General features: G+C 36.6%; 1 protein-coding gene across 2 annotated transcripts in view; it reads left to right on the top strand.

Annotated features, from left to right (window-relative positions):
* The window catches only part of ATG4C (autophagy related 4C cysteine peptidase), an 89,422-nt gene that overhangs the window by 14,656 nt on the left and 51,841 nt on the right, over window positions 1-22,925 (top strand). The window contains exons 1-3 of one of the 2 annotated variants that reach the window (XM_029230130.1): window positions 825-856; window positions 9,807-9,945; window positions 16,065-16,148. In XM_029230130.1, the coding sequence (XP_029085963.1) occupies window positions 9,870-9,945; window positions 16,065-16,148 (160 nt within the window). In that variant the 5' untranslated portion in view covers window positions 825-856; window positions 9,807-9,869. Of the gene's footprint in view, window positions 1-824; window positions 857-9,806; window positions 9,946-16,064; window positions 16,149-22,925 lie in introns of those variants that run through there. The other variant, XM_029230129.1, reaches the window with a different exon arrangement.

Below are 22,925 nucleotides of genomic sequence, written 5' to 3'. Positions count from 1 at the left end.
CAGGACCCAGTGTGTCCTGTGGGTGGTGTTTTTCTGCTGGTTGGTGGGCTGTGTCCTGACATGACAGGCTGTGGGGCTATGGTGGTCCTGGGTCTGGTGTCTGCCCTCTGATGGGTGGGTCCGTAGCCCATGGGATTCTGGTGCTGTTGCCCACCCACTAGTGTCTGAGGTCCTGGGGCTAGTGCCAGCCCACTGGTTGGTAGAGCTGAATCCTGGAATCTCTGGCTGTAGAGCCTGGGGATTATAGAGCTGGTAGCAGCCTGTTGGTGTGGGGGGCAGGGCAAGGCCCAGGTGGTCCTGGGGCTAATGCCTGCTCATTGGTGGGTGAAGCTGGGTCTCAGGGTCTTTGGTTGTAGGGCCCTGGGGGTCCTGGAGTTGAGGTGTTGGCACACTTGTGGGTAAGGCCTGGACCCAGGGAGTTCTGGGGCTGGTGACTGCCCACTGGTGGGTGGCGCCAGGCCCTGGGTTCTCTGGCTGCAAGGCCTGGCAGTTCCGAGGTTAGTGCCGGTGCACTGGTATGTGGGGCCAGGTCCTGGGCCCTCTTCTATACAGCGCAGGTCCTGTGGCAGCTGTGGGCTCGGGGGAGGGGGGTCTTAAGGTAGCTGGCCTGCTGGTGTGTGAGCCTGTGTCTCTGCCTGGCTAGTTGCATGGCTTTAGGAATCCCATTACAGGTGGTGACATGCTGGTAGGAGGGGCTTGGTTCCAGAGATAATAAGCGAGAGGGAGGAGTCCAAAATGGTACTTGACAGCGCTGGGGTCCTCGCGGTAGAACAAGCTCCCCAAAATGGCTGCCGCCAGTGTTTATGTCCCCAGGGTGAGCTCCACTTGCCTCCTGTCTCTCTGCCAAGACCAGCAGGTAGGTCTGACCCAGACTCCTTTGAAATTACTGCTTTTGCTCTGGATCCCAGAGAGTGTGAGGTTTTGAGTGCGTCCTTTAAGAGTGGAGTCTCTATTTTGCACAGTCCTCTTCCTCTCCCGAAAGTAAGCCCCACTGGTTTTCCAAGACAAATCTTTTTGGGGGCTTGTTTTCCTGGTGCAGGACCCCTGGGCTGGGGACCCCAGTGTGGGGCTTGGACCCCCTTGCTCCTTGGGGAGAAACCTCTACAACTGTAATTATCATTTTGTTCGTGAGTCACCCACCTTGGGGAATGGGTCTTTACTAAGTCTCTGCCCCTCCTATCCGTCTTCTATGTTTACTTCTTTATACCTTTAGTTGTAGAAGATCTTTTCTGTTGGTCTTCCGGTCTATAATCAATAGTTGCTCTGTAAATATTTGTAATTTTGGTATGCCTGTGGGAGGAGGTGAGCTCAGGGTCTTCCTACTTCACTAAAGAGGCCACCCAGATGCATCTTCTATGCATTGCTGAATTTGATTTACTAATATTTAGTTGAGGATTTTGCAGCTATGTTGATGAGAAATACTGGTCAGTAGTTTTCTTTTCTTGTAATGTCTTTGGTTTTGGTATTAGGGTAATGCTGACTTCATAGAATGAGTTTGGAAGTATTCCCTCTGCTTCTATCTTCTGGAAGAAATTGTAGAGAATGGACATAACTTCTTTCTTAAATGTATGGTAGAACTCAGTGACGCCATCTGGGCTTGATGCTTTGTGTTTTAAAGGTTATGAATTATTGATTCACTTTTAAAAATAGATACAGCCCTATTCAGATTGTCTTCTTGTGTGACTTTTGGCAGACTATCTTTCAAGGATTTGGTCCATTTCACCTGGGTTATCAAATTTGTGAGCATAGAGTTGTTCATGATATTTCTTATTGTTATTTTAATTTCCATGGGAGCTGTGCTGATGCCTTCTCTCTCATTTCTGGTATTAGTAATTTGCGTCTTCTCTCTTTTTTCTTAGTTAGCCTGGCTAGAGGCTTATAGGTTTTATTGATCTTTTCAAAGATGCAGCTTTTGGTTTCATTGATTGGTTTCATTCAATCTCTATTGATTTTTTTTTCTGCCCTAATTTTTATTATTTCCTTTTTTCTGCTTACTTTAGATTTAATTTGCTCTTATTTTTCTGGTTTTCTAAGGTGGAAGCTTATGTTACTAATTTTATATTTCTTTTCTAATATATGCATTCAGTGCTATAAATTTCCCTGTAGCCATGCGTTTGTTGCATCCCACAAATTTTGATACTACTTTTTCATTTTCATTTAATTCAAAATACTTTTCAATTTCCCTTCTTTGACCCATGAGATTTGAGATTTCTCCTTTGACCCATGAGAGGTATGTTGTTTAAGCTCCAAGTATTTTGGGATTTTTAGGCTATCTTTTCATTTTTGATTTCCAGTTCAACTCCACCATGGTAAGAGCAAACATTGTATGATTTTGATCCTTTTAAATTTGTTAAGGGGTGTTTTATGGCCCAGAATGTGGTCTATTTTGGTGAATATTCTGTGTGAACCTGAGAAGAATGTGTAATCTGCTGTTGTTAGGTGATGTAGTCTGTAGCTGTCTAGTCTGTAGCTGTTTCCCTCCCCCCACCCCCCCCACAGAGGCCCCTTGGAGGGATAGTCTGTAGTTGTTGATTGATGCTGCTTTTGAGCTCAATTATGTCATTACTGATTTTCTGCCTGCTGAATGTGTCCATTTCTGATAGAGAGGTGTTAAACTCTCCAATTATAACAGTGGATTAATCTATTTCTTCTTACAGTTTTGCCTCACATATTTTGATGCTCTCTGGATATCTTTTTTTAAAGCTTTTTATGGATATCTCTTTATTGTGATAAATATAGGTCATAATATGTATCATCAACAGATATTTGTGTCTGCTAGCACTCCTGTGTGCTAGGTGTGAGGATATAGTAGTGAACAAGACACATTCTCTGCCCTCAAGGAGTTTATTATCTGAGAAATAATTTTGTAAAATGCTTGTTACCTCAGGCTTGCCAATATCTCTTGTGAATATGAAAAATATATTAAATTCCTTTAATGTGCATTACTTTGATCTAGTAAGGTTGAAAATATTTTCATATGTTTATTGGTCCTTTTCTTTCAGAATGCTTGTCTTTTTTTCCCCTTTTTTTGTGATTGATTTTTAAGAGCTCTTTATATATTATGGACATTAAAGCTTTGTCTATGCAATATGAATTGGATTTTTTTCTTAATTTATGAATTGCAAGTCAACCTTGTTAATGCTTTCTTTTTCTTCTTCCTGTACAGAAGTTTTCTTTTTTATGTGATTACATTTTCCTTTCTGATTTCTAGTACTGCATACCATGCTTAGAAAGGTCTTTTCTACAAGACTGTTAAAAATATTTAAATCAGTACTTCCCTGCAGTATGTGCAAACATGCTATGTGCTTGCATTTGCATTTAATTCTGTGATCAGTCTAGAATTAATAATGTGTGAGGTAGCTTTATTTTTAAACTGGCTAGCTTATTATTCCAGTACTATTTACTAAATCAGCTATCTTTTCTCACTGATGTGAAATATCTCTTGTATCAGTCACTAAATTTTCAAATATATTTGGATTTATTTCTGTACTCCCTGTTATGTTTTACTCAGTGTCATCCTTTGCTAATAAGATCAATAAATTTAAGTATTAACTTAATTACTGTAGTTTTATAATGTGTTTTAATATGCAGTAAGGAAAATCCTTTCCTCATTAGGAATTTTTGGTTCCTTTTTAAAGTGTTTTAGTTTATAGTACTTTCTAATATGGTTCGAGGGATCACCTTTCAAAATCATCTCTGCTCTAAAAAGTTAGGATTTTTAGAAACAGCCATTTAAATTTTTGTTATGGAAATAAAGTGGGTTTCTGTCTTTATAGAAGATTAGAATTCAATTTTAGTTATATGGAAAGTAACTATACTGAATTGTTAAACTAATAACAGCTTAGTTAATTTGACCTTATGATAATAATTTTATTCTTTTCATGTACTCTATATAACAATGACAATAAATGAATTCTTATAAAATAGTTGAGATGTTCCAAAAACATTTCAAATGTTTCAAGTTTGGGGTAAATTACTCTGAGTAAATAGTCTATAAGTAGCAGGAGTTTGAAGTAAAAATAACAGTAAAAATAATTTAACAATTTATTCCACTGTGAGTTCCTTGAGGTTAGTATATTTGTCTCATTAATTTCTGTATCTGTCACAGCATCTTACCTTGGTTATTTATTTATTTATTTAGGAGTCTTTAATATACAGACTTTCCCCATAGAAAATGTCTCATTTTGTCTTCATTTTCCCCCAGCACACTCGAAAGGCATGTTTACTTTCACACTGTTGCTAAGGGCTGTCCAGAGTGTTCCTGGTAGCTGGTATTGGGAACCCTTTGAACCAAGGTCCTCCCTGTGGCCTACTTTCTTTCTGACTTAGAAAGAAAATACATGCATGTATATTCTCTTATTTTTATTTTTTAATTTATTCATTTTTATTGAAGTATAGTTGATTTACAATGTTGTGTTATTTCAAGTTTACAGCAAAGTGATTCAGTTATACATACATACATAGGTCTATTTATTCAGATTCTTTTCTCTTATAGGTTATTACAAAATATTGAGTATAGTTCTCTGTGCTATATAGTAGGTCCTTGTTGGTTATTTTTTACAGAGTGGTGTGTATAAGTTAATCCCAAACTCCTAATTTATCCCTCCCCCACCCCTTTCCTCTTTGGTAACCATAAGTTTGTTTTCTTTGTCTGTGGGTCTGTTTCTGTTCTTTCTTTTTTTTTTTTTAATAAATTTATTTATTTTTGGCTGTGTTGGGTGTTCGTTGCTGCCTGCAGGCTTTCTCTAGTTGTGGCGAGCGGGGGCTACTCTTGGTTGCAGTGCATGGGCTTCTCATTGTGGTGGCTTCTCTTGTTGCAGAGCACAGGCTCTAGGTGCGCAGGCTTCAGTAGTTGTGGCACGTGGGCTCAGTAGTTGTGGCTCACGGGCTTAGTAGTTGTGGCGCACAGGCTCAGTAGTTGTGGCGCACGGGCTTAGTTGCTCTGCAGCATGTGGGATCTTCCCGGACCAGGGCTCGAACCCGTGTCCCCTGAATTGGCAGGCGGATTCTTAACCACTGCACCACCAGGGAAGCCCTGTTTCTGTTCTTTATGTAAGTTCATTTGTATCATTTTTGTTTACATTGCACATATAAGCGATATCATATGATGTTTGTCTTGCTTCACTTCATATGATAATCTCTAGGTCCATCTATGTTGCTGCAAATGGCATTATTTCATTCTTTTTTATGGCTGAGTAATATTCCATTGTATATATGTATCACATCTTTATCCATTTATCTGTTGATGGACATTTAGGTTGCTTCCATGTCTTGGCTATTGTAAATAGTGCTGCAGTGAACATTAGGGTGAATGTATCTTTCGAATTAGTTTTGTCCCTGTATATGCCCAGGAGTGGTATTGCAGAATCATATGGTAGTTCTATTTTTGGTTTTTTAAAGAACCTCCGGTCTCTTCAGTAAGTGGTGCTGGGAAAACTGGACAGCTACATGTAAAAGAATGAAATTAGAACACTCTCTAACACCACACACAAAAATAAACTCAAAATGGATTAAAGACCTAAATGTAAGACCGGATGCTATAAAACTCCTAGAGGAAAACACAGGCAGAGGGACTTCCCTGGTGGCACAGCGGTTAAGAATCTACCTGCCAATGCAGGGGACACAGGTTTGATCTTTCCAGGTCTGGGAAGATCCCACATGCCGTGGAGCAACTAAACCCGTGTGCCACAACTACCAAGCCTGCGCTCTAGGGCCTGTAAGGCACAACTACTGAGCCCGCGTGCCACAACTACTGAAGTCTGCATGCTCTAGGGCCTGCGTGCTGCAACTACTGAAACCCGTGTGCCTAGAGCCCATGTTCTGCAACAAGAGAAGCCACTACGATGAGATGTCCGTGCACCACAAGGAAGAGTAGCCCCCACTTGCCACAACTAGAGAAAGCCCACGTGCAGCAACAAAAACCCAATGCAGCCAAAAAATAAAATAAAACAAAACAAAACAAAAAAACCCCCCAAAACATAGGCAGAACACTTTTTGACATAAATCGCAATATCTTTTTGGATTTGTCTCCTAGAGTAATGGAGATAAAAACAAAAAGAAACAAATGGGATCTAATTAAATCAAAGTATATGCACAGCAAAGGAAACCATAAACAAAATGAAAAAACAACCTACAGATTGGGAGAAAATATTTGCAAATTATGTGACTGACAAGGGATTAATCTCTAAAATATACAAATAGCTCATACAGCTCAATATAAAAAAAACAAATAACCCAATCAAAAAATGGGCAGAAAACCTAAATAGATATTTCTGTAAAGAAGACATACAGATAGCCAAAAGGCACATGAAAAGATGTTTGACATTGCTAATTATTAGAGAAATGCAAATCAAAACTGCGAGGTATCACCTCGCACTGGTTAGAATGGCCATCGTCCAAAGGTCTACAAACGTTAAACGCTGGAGAGGGTGTGGAGAAGAATGGACCCTCCTGCACTGTTGGTGGGAATATAAATTGGTGCAGCCACATGGAGAACAGTATGGAAGTTCCTTACATTCTCTTATTTTAAACATTTTGTATTTAGAAGATTCATGGTTGGTGGCTTTTTAAAAATAAACTTTATATATGTTTTTTAATATTCATTCATTTGGCTGTGCTTCATCTTAGTTGTGGCACATGGGATCTTCGTTGTGGCATTCGGGATCTTTTTAGTTGTGGCATGTGGGATCTTTAGTTGCGTCATGTGGGCTCTTAGTTGCAGCATGCGGGATCTAGTTCCCTGACCAGGGATAGAACCAGGGCCCCCTGCATTGGGAGCTCGGAGTCTTAACCACTGGACCACCAGGGAAGTCCCTAAAAATAAACTTTTTAAATTCTAAAAATTACGTGTGTTCTTTGTATAAGATTTGGAAAAGGTGAGCAATAGTGATAAAAAAAAAGTAGCCATACGCAATTTGTCAGGGAAACTATTGTTAGCAATTTGGTATACTTTTTTTTACTCCTTCACCTCCCCCTCAGCCCCCAGATAGTATTGTGTGATACATAAAGTTTTAGATTTTGCATAGTGTTTCCCCATTTTCACAGACTCTTTGTAAGCATTTTTAATGGATATATAACCCATCATGTGGATGCACTATATATAATCACACATTTTATAAACTTTTCTCCTTCTTGCTTTTCCAAATTTTGTTAAATAATGCACTTTTGGGAGGAAATTTTTTTCTTTATTCTAGTTGTCAGTTAAAGAATTCTAATTACAGCAGGTAAGACTACTGCTTATTTTTCATAATGTATCAGTTCACTGATTCATTTAATAAACATTTTGAGAAACAATTGTGTGCCAGGCAGAACTTAAGGACCTTTGAAAAGTTTACTGTCTGTTGTAAGAGGCAGGTAAGAAGCAAGTTATTACAATACAGTGTGATGAGTGCTGTGATAGAGGAAGACATAGGCTCCTAAGGAGCTAAGAAGAGGGGCTTCTGTCTTAGTTTAAGGTTGGGAGGAGGGTAAAAATTTTACTAATCTTACCAGAGGAGGAGAAACTTAAGCTGGGTCGTAGGGACTCATGATAATAAGACAGTCAAAAAGTGAGGGTGAGCAGGAAGGCATTGTAGGTGGAGGGAAGAGCACATGCAAAGGCATGGAGGTATTAGCATGTCAAGTTTAGGAAGCTTTAATATTAATATTAAAAATGGCTTTAGTATATAGTGCATGTGAGGGAGTGGCAAGAGAGAAAGCTGAGTAAGTGGGCAGATGTAATTTTATGAAGGGCTTTGAATATCATCCTCAAGGCTGGGGTGCCATCATGGATGAGGCAGAATCCTTGAGAAACATGTTTATAGCTCTAACTCTTCATTTGTGTATCAACAATTCTCAAATTAATAGCTCTCACCCAAACCTCACCTTTGAGCTCCAGAGCTATATATCCAACTGCCTTGTTGGCCTCTCTAGAATGTCTAGAACGTAAGCATCATGAAAGCAAGTATTTTACTCCCTTTGCCCTAAGCTATATCTGCACTACCTAGAACAGTGCCTGGCAATAATTTATCGAGTGATTAAATAAAAATGAATGATTCCCTACTATATCTCAGAGCCATCTCAAACTCCACATAAATCCAATTCATGATCTTCTCCCTCTAACGTGCCCTTCTCCTAATGTTCCCTATTTTTTAAAATAATTTTTTAAAAAATTTTATTTAGTTTTGGCTGTGTTGGGTCTTCTTTGCTGCACACGGGCTTTCTCTAGTTGTGGTGAGCGGGGGCTATTGTTCATTGCAGTGTGCAGGCTTCTCATTGCCATGGCTTCTCTTGTTGTGGAGCACAGGCTCTAGGTGCGTGGGCTTCAGTAGTTGTGGCACATGGGCTCAGTAGTTGTGGCTTGTGGGCTCTAGAGTGCAGGCTCAGTAGTTGTGGCGCATGGGCTTAGTTGCTCCACGGCATGTGGGATCTTCCTGGACCAGGGATTGAACCGTATCCCTGGCTTTGGCAGGCGGATTCTTAACCACTGAGCCACCAGGGAAGTCCCCCTAATTTAATGTTCCCTATTTAAGTGATTGGCACCAACTATTTAATTTCACAAGCCAGAAACCTGGGTGTATCTTTGACATATTCCTCTTTCTCATCTTTCACATCCATTTTCTCACCGAGACCTAATGATTTCTTGACGTTTCTTCATATGTCCATTTCTCTCCATCTCCACTGCTCTAGTCCAAGCTACCATCTCTCTCCTCATCCTATACAATAGTAGTAAACTTTCACCCTTTACTCTTGTCCCTTTTCAATCTGTTCTCTGTGTTGGAGTCAAAAAAACCAAACAGACCCACAGAATCTGATTCTGATATTCCTGTTTGGAACCAGTTGCTCTTTGGATAAAGAACAAAACCCTTAACATGGTCTACAAGGCCCTGTGTGCTCTGGCCACTGTCTAACCTAATAGCCACATCTCATGCCACTTTTTTGGATTCTGTTCTTAGTTGCATTGGCTTTTTAAATTCCTCCAGTGGACCATGCTTTCATCTGTCACAGTTATAATGTATAATTAGTAGCTTCTAATACATATTATAAAATGGAATGCCTATTGTCAGAGAAACAAATGTATCAATACCTTTAAGTTGATATTTATAACCCTGAAAGGGTAATGTTCTGTGTAGCATTCTTTTCTTGAAAAGAAAACTGTCTGTGAATTATTTCAAATAAGCTCAAACATTTTCAGTTATAATTTGTTCGTCTTTCAGATTACATATCACGTATCTCAATTTTCCCTCAAGTAAGTTAAATACTTATAAGCTACATTTATCCTTATTTTAAAGTAAGAAAACATTGTCTTGTAAATTTAAGCCATTTGATTTTTTAAAAAGTGCTGCAGTAGGAAGCAAGGATGTATTGGAAATATAGGAAATGCCTTAATTAAAAAAAAAACTAGGCTTTATATGAAAGTAGTGACTTAATCAATATAAGTGGAAGCCTCCATTCTGAAGATAGTTGCCACTTCTTATATGATTTCAAATCACACTCTCTGATTACAAATGCAACAAGTCTTGAATAGTCTCACCAAAACTGACTTGTGTTACTAAGTTATTGTTCTTAATTTTGAGTGTCTGGGGGAGTTTATTGTTTGGTTTTGTGTGATAATTTTTATTGTTGTATATAAAATATACAACAATAAAATATATTTTGTAATTAAAATATTTATAGAGTATATTGTATTCTATTCTGTAAAATGAAAAATTGGTTTGCTCATTTCCAATTCAAGTTGTATTTAATCACTTAAGTAACTTTAGCAGATAGTGCACCATGTAATACGTACTCATTACTTATTTTTCTTTAACTTCTTTTCTTTATGTCAGAACAAAAGTCTAAACTTACAGAAGAATGCAATCAAGTGATGGCTTTTTCTTTAGAATCTGAATATGGAGGCCACAGGAACAGATGAAGTTGACAAGCTGAAAACTAAATTTATATCTGCTTGGAACAACATGAAATATAGTAAGTATCAAGATTTGAAAACTGTATAAATCCAAAGAAATATTTGAAGACATGTATTATCTCCTGTATTAAGTCACTGACAATTGTTGAGATTCTCTTTGAATGAATTATTTCTGTAAGGAATGTAGATAAGAATACTACCTGAAGAAAGAACCAAATACCATCATAAACATTACTTAGAAACTCAGGCATATCATGTGGTCCTTTAAAAAAGAAAATTCCAAAGAAGACAGAATTTATTCAGGCGATGATAATACCTCAGGTTTTCAGACTCAGCATCAGGCAACCTCATGTATGAACCAGGAAGCAAGCAAAATAGACCTCTGAACACACAAAGCAGACCATTTAAAGTTCACATGCTGATGCGTAAGACTTTCTTCTAGGAACACACTCAGATCCTTATTTCTATAACTTAGTTACTCTTGGTTTGCATACAAATCCAATAAGGATCATATGGTGGTTTGGAAGCCCACTTAAGACTAGAAACAAATTGGAGGTGAAAAATCCTTCAAAGATGGAGAAATACTCAGCAGAACCAGTTTCAACCGGAAGAAGTTCATATCCATAAGATAGGAATGATAAAATTTAGTAAAACCCCTTAACAGTGCAAATTCAAGTAAAACACAATTGACTGTTGGTTCCTGGTTCACTGGAAGTCATGGCCAGCTAGCTATTTAGACAGTTAAAACTTGATAATAACTTGACATTGTATTTTGAAGATTATAGACATTAACTTTTTGAAAAATTGAGATTTAAATCATATACTACTAAAATTCACCTTTTTAAAGTGTATGATTCAGTGGTTTTTAGTACACTCACAGGAATGTACAGCCATCATCACTATCTAATTCCAGAACATTTTCATCACCCCCAAAGGCTACCTTGTACCCATTAGCAACTACTCCCTATTCCTCCCCACCTCTCTCCAATCCCTGGCATCCACCAGTCTACTTTTTGCCTCTCTGGATTTGCCTATTCTGGACATTTCATATAAATGGTATCATATAACTTGTGGCCTTTTGTTTTTGACTCCTTTCACTTGACATAACGTTTTGAAAGTTAATTCATGTTGTAGCATGTATATATCAGTACTTCATTCTCTTATACGGCTGAATAATATTTCATTGTATGGATATATCACATTTTCTTTACCCACTCGTTAGTTGATAGATGTTTGGGTGGTTTCCACTTTTTGGCTATATGAATAATGCTGCTATGAATATTGTATACAAGTTTTTGTGTAAACATATGTTTTCAGTTCTCTTGGGTATATACCTAGGAGTAGAATTTCTGGATCATATGTTTACCCTAAGTTTAACTTTTTAAGGAACTACCAAACTGTTTTCCAAACTGTTTGCACCATTATACATTCCTACCAGAAATGTTTGAGGGTTTGAATTTCTCCACATCGTCAGCAATACTTGTTAATATCTATCTTTTTAATTAGACCCATTCTAGTGAGTGTGAAGTATCTCACTGTGAGTTTGATTTGCATTTCCCTGATGAACATATGAAGTTAATCTTCTTTTTATGTATTTATTAGCAATTTGTATATATTATTTCAAGAAATGTCCATTCAAATCTTTTGCATGTTTTAAAATTGGGTTGTCTTTTTATTATTGAGTTGTAAGAGTTCTTTATATATTCTAGATAAAAATCCCTCAGCAGATATATGATTTGCAAATATTTTCTCCCATTCTTGGATTGTCTTTTCACTTTCTTCATGGTGTCCATTGAAGCATAAAACTTTTACTTTTTGATGAGGTCCAGTTTACCTATTTTTTTTCCCTTTGTTGCTTGTGATTTTGATGTTGTATTTATGAAATTGTTGCTTAAATCAAGGTCATGAAGATTTGCACCTATTCTTTAAAGAGTTTTTATCTTTTTAGCTCTTATATTTAGGTCTTTGATCCATTTCAGGTTAATTTTTGCATATGATGTGAGGTAGAGGTTCCACGTTATTCTTTGTATGTGGCTATCTGGTCTCAGCACCATTTGTTTAAAAGAATATTCTTTCTCCATTGACTGGTCTTGCCACACTTATCTAAAATCAGTTGACCATAGATGTAAGGGTTGATTTCTGGACTCTCAATTCTATTCCATTAATCTGTATGTTTGTTCTTATGCTAGTAGAACATTCTCTTGATTACTTTAGCTGTTTGTAAAATTTGAAATTGGAAAGTATGATTCCTCCAACTTTGTTCTTCTTTTCCAAGATTGTTTGACTGTTCTGGATTCCATGCATTTTCCATATGAATTTTTGATCCTCTTATCAATTTCTGCAAGAAATCCAGCTGGGATTTTTATATAGACTTTAGTGAAATCTGTAGATCAATTTTCAGAATATTGGCATATTAACAGAGTATTGCCATATTAAGTCTTCCAATCCATGGACATGGGATGTCTTTCCATTTATTTAGGTCTTTAATTTCTTTCAATGATGTTTTGTAGTTTTCTGTGTGCAAGTCTTGGCACTTCTTTTGTTAAAGTTATTCCTAAGTATTTTATTCTTTTCAATGCTATTTTAAAATGAATTTTCTTCATTTCATTTAGACTCTTCATTGCTAGTATATAGAAATACAATTGATTTTTGTGATTTGATCTTGTATCTTGTAAACTTGATAATCTCTTTTATTCTAATAATTTTTTTGGATTCTTTAGGATTTTCTGTGTGTAAATCATGTCATCTGCAAACAGAGGCTTATGTTCTTTTTCAGCCATTTAATCTGATGGATAGGTTATGTGGTGAAGATTTCATTTATAAGGTCTGAACATTGTCATACAGGTACTCAACACATTTCAGTAGTGACCTAGGAATTGTTATTTAACCTATTATTTACATATGTGTAGCTTTCCCTATCTAGATATTTAAGTGGACATCATAAGATTATGGTAATCCGTAATCTCTGAAGAACAGATTGTTCAGGGTAACTACATGTTCTAGATAGTTTTAAGTTATAGAGTAGTATTTTAGTTTTATTTTTATTGGTGAAAATTATTCTAAAATGTTGAATGTATTTTCATTGTTTAGAGTTTGTGTAGTATGGATGGTTTAAGAAGGATTAAAATCGATTTGAGCACCCACTAGTATGTTGTAGTTTATGTACCTTCTCATTTAAATTTCATCTTTCTGAGTTAGACATCTTTCTGAGATTTAAATCTAATATGTTTCTAAGGTATTCTTTTTTTGCAAATTAGAAAACTGAGATTAGGTGACATATTCAAGGTCATATATCTAGGTAAGTCTTGAAACTTGTATTCAAACCCAGCCTCCCTTGCTCCCTATTCTTGCTGTTCTCTGAATACACTGAACATAATTTAGGAATACTTTTTATCAATGTCAATATTATTATATAAAGGTGGAACTAGAAATGGCATAGCACTTAACAAAACTGGACCTTACTTTCTTTTCAAAAATGTTTCGTTTTTGCTTCCCCCCCCCATATTTACATGACTTTATGAGGTATGTAAACTTGATTTCCTTTTTAAAATATTAAGAAGTAAATCATCCTTCTGGGTGTTTCTGTTCCTCCAGAAAATCTTTATTATCTCTACTATTTCTATGCTCTTTGGCTTGTTTGCATCTTTTAAAGCCTGACTTGTGATTTTCAGATTGCTAACTTAATGGACTATCGGTTTTTTGGTAACATTTTGTTTATGGTAGCTAGGCTCCAAAGGCAGTCCTCAGTGAATCACATCTTGTGTTGTCTCTTTTCTCATATGAATCTGGGCTGGCTTGCATCTCATATCAACCAATAGAATGAGTTAGAAATGAAGCTATGTCAATTCCAGGCCTAGCCATTAAGAGACAACTTCTGCCTGCTGTGTGCACTATAACTCATTGCTCGTGTAAAATGTAGATCGTTGTAGAGCCTCAGGCTCTGACTTGTCAGATTCACCTTTCTTTTCTTTCGGAAGGACTGGTGACTGGTAAGAGGGTATACAGTTAGAGGGTAAAGCATAGGGAGAAAGAGAGAAGTTCCTCCTTAAAGGTTTTTTGTTTGTTAGTTTTTGAGGTTGTTTTTATGAAGTTCTTAGGATTTGCTTTGGAAATACTGCCTTTTGGGGAGAGGGGATTGTTATCGTTTTGGGGATTAGAATCATTCTAGTATGGTACTAATAATACTCCTATGAAACAATGTCTATAAAGCACCTAGCTTAGTTCCTAGTGTAAAATAGATGGTCAGTAAATACTATTTTCCCATTGGAGTTCAGAGAAGAGAATGAGAGATAGGTGGGAAAAGGAAAAGATGTCTTAGAAGTGCGTGTTTGAGTCAGAAGAAGAAGATTTAAGTGGATTTAAATGGGCTGATATTGGGGAGGATATTTTTGTTATGGAATAGTATGAACCAAATAGGAAAGCCCACTTTGAGTATAGATGAGAAGTAGTGGAAAAGATGGCTGTAAAGGTAATTTGTATCATATTGTGGAAAGTCTTTAGTATCACAGAGAAGTTCATTATAAATCTGTTAGGTAATGAATCATTGAGGATGGTTTTTGAGCAGACAAGTTACCTAATCAAAGCTGAGCCACAGGGAGATTAATTTGGCAGGGATATGTGGCATATGCTAGGGTGGGGAAAAACTGATTACAGATAAGCCATTTTGGGGGAGTATTGCAGTAATCCAAAGCCTGATTACTGTATTTGACTTTACATTCTTTCTTTTTTTTTTTTGGCTGTGTTGGGTTTTCGTTGTGGTGCTTGGGCTTCTCACTTGCAGTGGCTTCTCTTGGTGTGGAGCACGGGCTCTCGGCTTCAGTAGTAGCAGCATGCAGGCTCAGTAGTTGTGGCACGCGAGCCCTAGAGCATGCGGGCTTCAGTAGTTGTGGCATGTGGGCTCAGTAGTTGCGGTGCGCAGGCTCCAGGGTGCGCGGGCTTCAGTAGTTGTGGCACGCGGGCTCAGTGCTGTGGCTCGCGGGCTCTGGAGCACAGGCTCAGTAGTTGTGGTGCACACGCTTAGTTGCTCCACAGCATGTGGGATCTTCCTGGACCAGGGATCAAACTTGTGTCCCCTGCATTGGCAGGCAGATTCTTAACCACTGCAGTACCGGGGAAGTCCCTCCATTCTTTATTTTTCACTACCAAACTCAGATACTTGCATGATTTTTATTATAAATACATATTTTAATTTACTTGTTCTTTATGCTTATTTGTATTATAGTACTTAAGGGAGCACTTTCATAAAAATCACTCATTTAAAATTTTGTAACAACTCTGTTAAATATAAATGTTGGCCTGCTTAAGACTAGACCTAAGTCTCTTAACTCCCAATTTCAGATTCTTTTTATTTATATGTTCTTGCATTTTAGGAGCTGCTTCTAAGTCTGCCATTAGTACTCAGAAATTTCATACACTTAGGAATATTCAGGAATGTAATGGACAAGTGCTTTTCTTAGGAAATTGAGAACTATTAATGGCATCATAAAAAACCAAAAGGATAGTTCCTTTTAGATATAGACAGTTTAGTAGGAAGAAAATTGGAAGAATTAGAGTTTGTAACTAAGAGTTGAGGATTGGGGATTGGAAGGTGGAAAATTGAGATGAAAATGTCTGAAAGCTTTATACATCACTTTCAGAAATCCTCATTTGGCTGAAATGATGGGGTAAAAACAGATTTCCCTAGGAAACTTCAGAGATCCACTTTTATCATAAGCATTAGTGTACTGTGTGATCTTTTCCCTAAATTACTTCACTGGAATATTCAAATACTTTAAACCTTTAAAATATCTAAAATGGAAGAAGATATAAGAAATTGGTAACATTTGTTGCCTTTGGGAAAAGAGGTTGGTGTCAGGGAAAGTGGAGTAGAATTTGTACCTTTTAATTTTTATACCATAAGAACATTGTGATCTGTTTGAAAATAAATTAAAACTAAAATTTTTTCTCTGCCATGTTCTTTAAGTGGGCAGAATGTGGTTAAAATACTTTGCTTTATTTGAAAGTAGCATAAGTGGCCTGTATTTTCAGTTCATTGTCAAAATACTTTTGCTACACTTGTAAAAAATGCACATCCATAATTGAGAATTGGTGATTTGAAATTAAATAAAAGAAAATGCTGCTGAACTTTTCGTCTGAAATCCTTTAATTGCAAAACTGTTTTTCTCTTTTTCTCATTTAGGTTGGGTGTTGAAAACAAAGACATATTTTAGTAGAAATTCCCCTGTATTATTGCTTGGAAAGTGTTATCATTTTAAATATGAAGGTAAGTGCTAAATTTGTAATCCATTTAAAAATCTTTGTAGAAATTCATTGTGTAATTATTTTCATTATTTTATTTCCAGATTAACCTACTTTTGACATATTTCTTTTTGTTTTTTACTTCTAGTTATTTTTATTGTGGTAAAATACACATATCAAAACTTACCATCTTAGTCATTTTTAATTGTACGGTTCAGTGGTATTAAATACATTCATAATGTTGTGCTACTATCATCACCATTCATCTGTAGAACTCTTCATCTTGTAACACTGAAATTCTGTACCCATTAAACAATCACTCCTCATTCCTCCCTTCCCTTCAGCCCCTGGCAACCGCCATTCTACTTTTTATGCCTATGTTTTGGAGTATATCTTTTAAAAACCTGTATTTTATGTAACACATAAAATACTGCCATATGGTTTGGGTTTCTTGTGAATTCCTTGAAAATAGAGTTCATACCGTCATACACCATTTGTTATATCCCTCATAATTTTGGACTTACCATATGAGTGCTAAGTAAATATTATTTGAATCAATATCTTAATATTCTTTATCAAGTTCTCTGATGATAATTTTAAAGTATATGATAATAATTTAAAGTATCACGTTAGTTAACGTAAAAAATGGTAAGTTTTCCAATTCTTAAGGATGCTCCAATTTCTGAAATTATTTACTGTATTTGATGTTTCTGAATTTTCATATATGCTCATCCTTTCTGTAATTATCATATATTTTCTTTTAATAATTTATGTCCCCTATTGAGTGCCTACTATGTGTCAAGCATCATGCTAAACTCTTTGGGAAATGTCTTTAATTCTCACAACAAGCCTACAAGGTGGATTTAAGTGTCCCTATCCTATGTGTTTGAAAGCCAGAGTTTAGAGCAGTTAAATAATTCGTCCCAAATCACACAGGTATTAGATGCCAGAGTTGAATTTTAAACCAAGACTATGTTTCATTTTAATACTGGCATTCTTTGTACTACACGTCTTTGCTTGGTATTTTGTATGTATGAGTGTGTGTGTTTTGTGTGTGTTTGTGTGTGTGTGAGAGAGAGAGAGAGAGGAGAGGGGAAGAATGTATGTGACAGTATGTGATTATCAAGGCTTGTATTCATTTTTTGGTTGATCTTTTTTGGTCACATCAGCAATTGTCTAAAGCCTAAATGGTTTGTAATAGTAACAGCTGACATTTATTGAGTATTTATAATATGCCAGACAGGATTTTTAAGTAGTTTACATGTATTAACTCATTGAGTCCTCACAGTATTCTTGAAAGATGAGTAGGAAGTTGATGGATAAAGAAGGCATGCATTTTAGGTAAATAGAATGGCATGATGAAAGCAATAGCACTGAGATGTTAGACAGTATATATAGGAAACAGAAGTGTCCAGTGTAACTATGGTGGGAGAAAATTATGAAAAGGATCAATTTATGGAGGAGCATCTTGAATGCTGTGCTAAAGAGTTAGGTCATTTGTTTACAGGCAGAGGAGAGTACGGGCTTTGGGGTGAGACATACGTGGGTTTGAATTTTGGCTCTTTTTGCTGATTAGTTGTTATTTTTGGCAAGTTATGTAATTTCCCGAAGTATTAATGATACCTATTTCGTAGGCGTTTAGTGATATGCCTCGTACATGTAAGCATTCTAAATGATATTATTATTCATGATAAAAGGAATGTGAAAAAAAGTTATTAGAATTCTTTTTAAGGATAGCATTATATATTTTTTGGAAGAAATACTTTGAGCAGTAAATGGATTCTTGGGGGTCCTCAACTCAAGAGATGAAAAGTAAATGATATAGGAGATACAAATGAGACAAATAGAAGACTGTTTTGTTTTGGACTAGGAGTAGGGATACAGGGAAAGACAAGGGTATGGGCCTCGGGAGGGAGAAAGGAGAGCGAGCCAGAAAGGTGGTTGGATTCTGCATGTCCACTGAGAAGTTTCCTTGTTGATGTGCTCTGGTCTTCAGTAAAGTCAGGTAAGTTTATGAAATGCTTGGTGTAGGAAAAGTTCTTTTGGAAAGGGGATGGATTTGGCATCTGGAATGAAAAAGGCATCTCATATCATTGTAGGAGTTAGAAGAGGGAGGGGAGGAACCAAGAGAGTTTAAGCTGTGTAGAATTAACAGAAATCTGGGGGGCTAGCTTTGAACTTCTACATGTCACAGAATTTTTGGTCCAAGCAAATTTTCTGAGTTATCAGAGAGGTAGGGGGTGGTGTACCCAGCTTCTTAACTACAATGGTTATTATTATCCTAGGTTTTTGAGCAACAAAATACCAGAATTCATTTAATTATTTTCAGTGATCATGTATTGAGAACATGCTAGCTAGGACATTGATCTTGCCCAGAAGGAGCATATGATAATCATAACTACATGCTTTAGAAAAATAACTGATAGCAATGTAGAAGAACCATTGGAAGTCAGTTATCAGGCAAGATACGATGACTCTGATGTAGGGCAGTGGAAATGGAGAGGATTGACTTGAGATATTTTAAGGTAGACTCGATAGCATCTGATAAATGATTGGATTTGAGGTCATGAGAGAGAGAAGATAAAGAATACTTAAAGACTACTATCTTGGATTATAGGTAGTGTTAGTAACCAAATGTGATATACTAGAGGAAGCGTGGATTTTGCGGGGACATGTAGTGTTTGAAGTAGGCCGTTCAGAAGTAAACAGTCTGAATGAAGTAGGTGGTTTAGAATTGGTTGGCTAGTTATTTTTATTTTCAAAGAGGTAGCATTTGAGGCTAATGAATAAGGTCACATTGATGGAAAGCATAGGTGGAGAATATTCATCTTTAAGGATCTACTGATGAAGAAGAATCAGTGAATGAAATTGAGAAGGAGTAGGCAATATATAGGACAAAACCCATGATAGTATTTTATCATAGAGACTGAAGGAAAGATTTTCAGGAGAAAAGTTGGGACAAAGTGCCTAATGCTCAAAAGAGGTTAAGCAGGAAAAAACCTGATTAGAGGCTGTAGGATTTGTCAATGAGAAATTGCTGATGACTTTTGAGAGATCAGTTTCACTGCAGTGGTAAGGATAGAAAAGTAAAAGCAGTAAAATTAACAGCAGCTCACCTGCATTTACTGAGTGTGGCTCTTTGTTATGCATGAAAGCCAAAGTGTATTCTATTTATTTATTTATTTGGCTGTATTGGGTCTTCATTGCGATGCACACGGTTTCTCGAGTTGCGGTGAGCAGGGACTACTCTTTGTTGTGGTGTGCGGGCTTCTCATTGCGGTGGCTTCTCTTGTTGTGGAGCACGGGCTCTAGGCGCACGGGCTTCAGTAGTTGCAGCATGCAGGCTCAGTAGCTGTGGTATGCAGACCCTATCGCACACGGGCTTCAGTAGTTGCAGTGCGTGGGCTCAGTAGTTATGACGCGTGAGCTCTAGGGCACGCGGGTTTCAGGAGTTGTGGCACGGCAGTGTGGCTCGTGGGCTGTAGAGCACAGGCTCAGTAGTTGTGGCACATGGGCTTAGTTGCTCGGTGGCATGTGGGAACTTCCCAGACCAGGGATTGAACCTGTGTGCCCTGCATTAGCAGATGGATTCTTAACCACTGCGCCACCAGGGAATTCCCCAAAGCGTATTCTTTTAAAGATTTATTGGTTATGATATCAGGGTAGAGAAGAACTGCTTTTATAAAACATAAAAACACAGCCTATATAGGAAAATATTGATGTATTTGACCAAATAAAATTTTAAAAATCTGCATCACGAAAGACACCATAAAAAAAGTTTAGAAACAAGACAGAGAGAGAAGATATTTGTATATGCTCTCTCATTCTCTTTTTCTCTCTCTCTGTATTGGTATATGTATGTGTGTTTGTGTGTGTGTGTGTGTGTGTACATTGAAGATCTATCTGTCCATCTGTTATCTCTTCATCTATATCTTGGACAAAGGATTAGTCTCCAAAATAATACGAAACTACAAAATAATATGAAAAACATGGACAATTAAAAAAAAATGAGCCAAGGAAATGAACAGGTGCTTTTAAAGTAGAAACTTGAGTGGCCAAACATAAGAAAATGTTCACCACAGTAATAAAGGGAGTGCAAATTAAAATGAGATACTGTTTCTTAGTTGTCAAATTTGCAAAAATTTAAAAGCTTCATGATATCAAATTTTAGCAAGGTTGTGAAGAAACAGGAACTCAAACACTGCTGATGGGAGGCAACTTGGTACAACCTCTTCATGAATTTGAAAGTACTTAGAAAAATTGATAATACATAAACTTAGTATCTAGCAATTCTACCTTTAAGTATTTACCCCAGAGAAGTTCTCTGTATATGTGTAGAACACTTGTACAAGGATGTTTATTGTAAATTTGTTGAAATAACAAAAAATATTGGAAACAAGTATGCTCTACTAGTGGATTAGATGAATAAGGTTATTCATTCATTCCAAAAGTATTTATTAAGAGCCTGTTATGTGCCAGGCACTGGGGTTACTGCTGAAAGTATTGCAGGCACAGTACTTACACTCAAGGAGCTTACAGTCCAGTAGATGAGAGACATTAAACAAATAATTACAAAATTATTAATTTCATTATGATATTCATGATAAAACAGAAGTATAGGTTCTTATAAACAGAGACCAAATTAGAAAGGATGTGATTGGATCAAATAAGCAGAAAGTCCATTTCAAAATAGCTTAAAAGCAGTAAGGGTATTTATTATCATTCACAAGCGGAAGTCCTGACATAGGAATGGCTCTAGGTTGGTTAATCAGTGCCTCTGTGACATCATCAAGGACCCATGTTCTGTCCATCTTCCTACTCTGCTAATCTCAGCATATTGGTCTTATCGTCATCTACCTCTCCTATAGTAACAAGTGCATATCTTAGTACCATGATAAGACATATGGCAGATATGGCAGAATCCAGTGGAAGAAGGACTTTTTCTTCTTTGTTTTCTTTATTATGAATATGAATTTTTATTATTTTAATAATTTTATATTATTTAAAAGCTTTACATTTGTAAAATTATGAATTACTCATATATAGAGAAGGCAAAAGCCTTGTGTATACACTTTCAAAAATAGTAATGAAATTCTATTAGACAAGAGAAGTACAACATTATGAATAAGTTTTAATCTCCTTGTGCTTCTACCCAACTGTAGTCCTTCCCATGCCAAAAAACTCTACTATCCTAAAGTGGTGGAATTTAGTGTTTCCTATTTTTGACCTTTTTGAAAATGAAAATGAACTATGTTTTGCTTCTGTGCCTTGCTTATGGCTTTTAAGGTTGTGTTTTTAAGATTTGTCCGCATTCAGGAATAAAGACACAGACCTACTAGAGAATGGACTTGAGGATATGGGGAGGGGGAAGGGTAAGCTGTGACAAAGTGGGAGAGTGGCATGGACATATATACACTACCAAACGTAAAATAGATAGCTAGTGGGAAGCAGCCACATAGCACAGGGAGATCAGCTCGGTGCTTGGTGACCACCTAGAGGGGTGGGATAGGGAGGGAGGGAGGGAGGGAGACGCAAGAGGGAAGAGATATGGGAACATATGTATATGTATAACTGATTCACTTTGTTATAAAGCAGAAACTAACACACCATTGTAAAGCAATTATACTCCAATAAAGATGTAAAAAAAAAAAAGATTTGTCCATGTTATGTGTAGGTTCTAGTTTATTTTTACTGCTGTATAATATTCCATTGTATGAATTACCACAAATTATTCATTCTACTATTGTTAGACATTTAGTTTGCTTTGGCTTTGCCTTTTTAAATAGTGTATAATAGTACATTCTTGTAGAAATAAGACTGTATTCTCAGAAGTTTTTGAAATACGACTTTTCATGTTTAAAAATATCTACATGCAGAATGAAGGGAATGAATCATTAGCCAGAAGAATATCATATTTCTGTTCTTATCATCCACTTTATAGATTCTCTTTTCTAATGAGTTAACCCCAAACCACCTTCTTACACCTTTCTAGGAATTTTTTGGTATCCTCAGAGAGGGGGAGGCCCTTGTACTTAAAAGCATACAAATTTTAGTGAGTCAAGTATAATTCTGAAAACAGGAGGAATAACACTGAATAAGATCAAATACACATTTGCAAAGAGATTTAAATATACATTTTGAAAATAAGAGGAGTCATAATAATCAAGATAAGGTAAAAGGGAATTAGAATATTTGTTCAGAAAAACAAAGGGATTATGACATGGTGGAAGTCACGTATTAAGGATTTTTTTTTTGTTAATGAAGTTTTAAAACTTTTGAAATATATGACATAAAGGTCTATTGATTATGGGGGGCTAATTTTCTTTATTATTTCTCCTATTGTGGGTATACAAACCCATATTATGTAAAGGTTTATTAATCCTATAATTATGGTATGACTTTGGTGAATTTCTATTTCATAACACTTGTCCTAAGGTTATTGCCCTGTTTTGTCATGACTTTCTTTATAGCTTCAACAGAAATATAATATTCTATTTATCGCATTTGAAATATTTTAATGCTAACCTTTTCTCTCTGTGTGTCATTATGTACTCACAGCTTTTTAGATTTACTGTGCATTGGTCAATCTCCACCAGATTTTCTCTTAGATGGTTCAGGACATGATGGGCCCAGAGACCATTAAGGAAAAACTGTATCTGTGGTTATTTCTAGTATACCAGTTCTATCTTAGGGGCCCAAATGATTTAACATGAATAACAGAGATAAGGCTCTCTCCTTCCTAATTTTGGGGCTGAGGAGCATCTATAGACAATGATTCTAAGCTATGGACAAAAAAACCCCA

This window comes from Monodon monoceros, unplaced genomic scaffold, assembly GCF_005190385.1.
Source record: "Monodon monoceros isolate NGI ecotype Baffin Bay Population unplaced genomic scaffold, NGI_Narwhal_1 Super_Scaffold_18, whole genome shotgun sequence".
NCBI classification, from domain to species: Eukaryota; Metazoa; Chordata; class Mammalia; order Artiodactyla; family Monodontidae; genus Monodon; species Monodon monoceros.
This window is presented reverse-complemented; position numbering and strand designations above follow the sequence as displayed.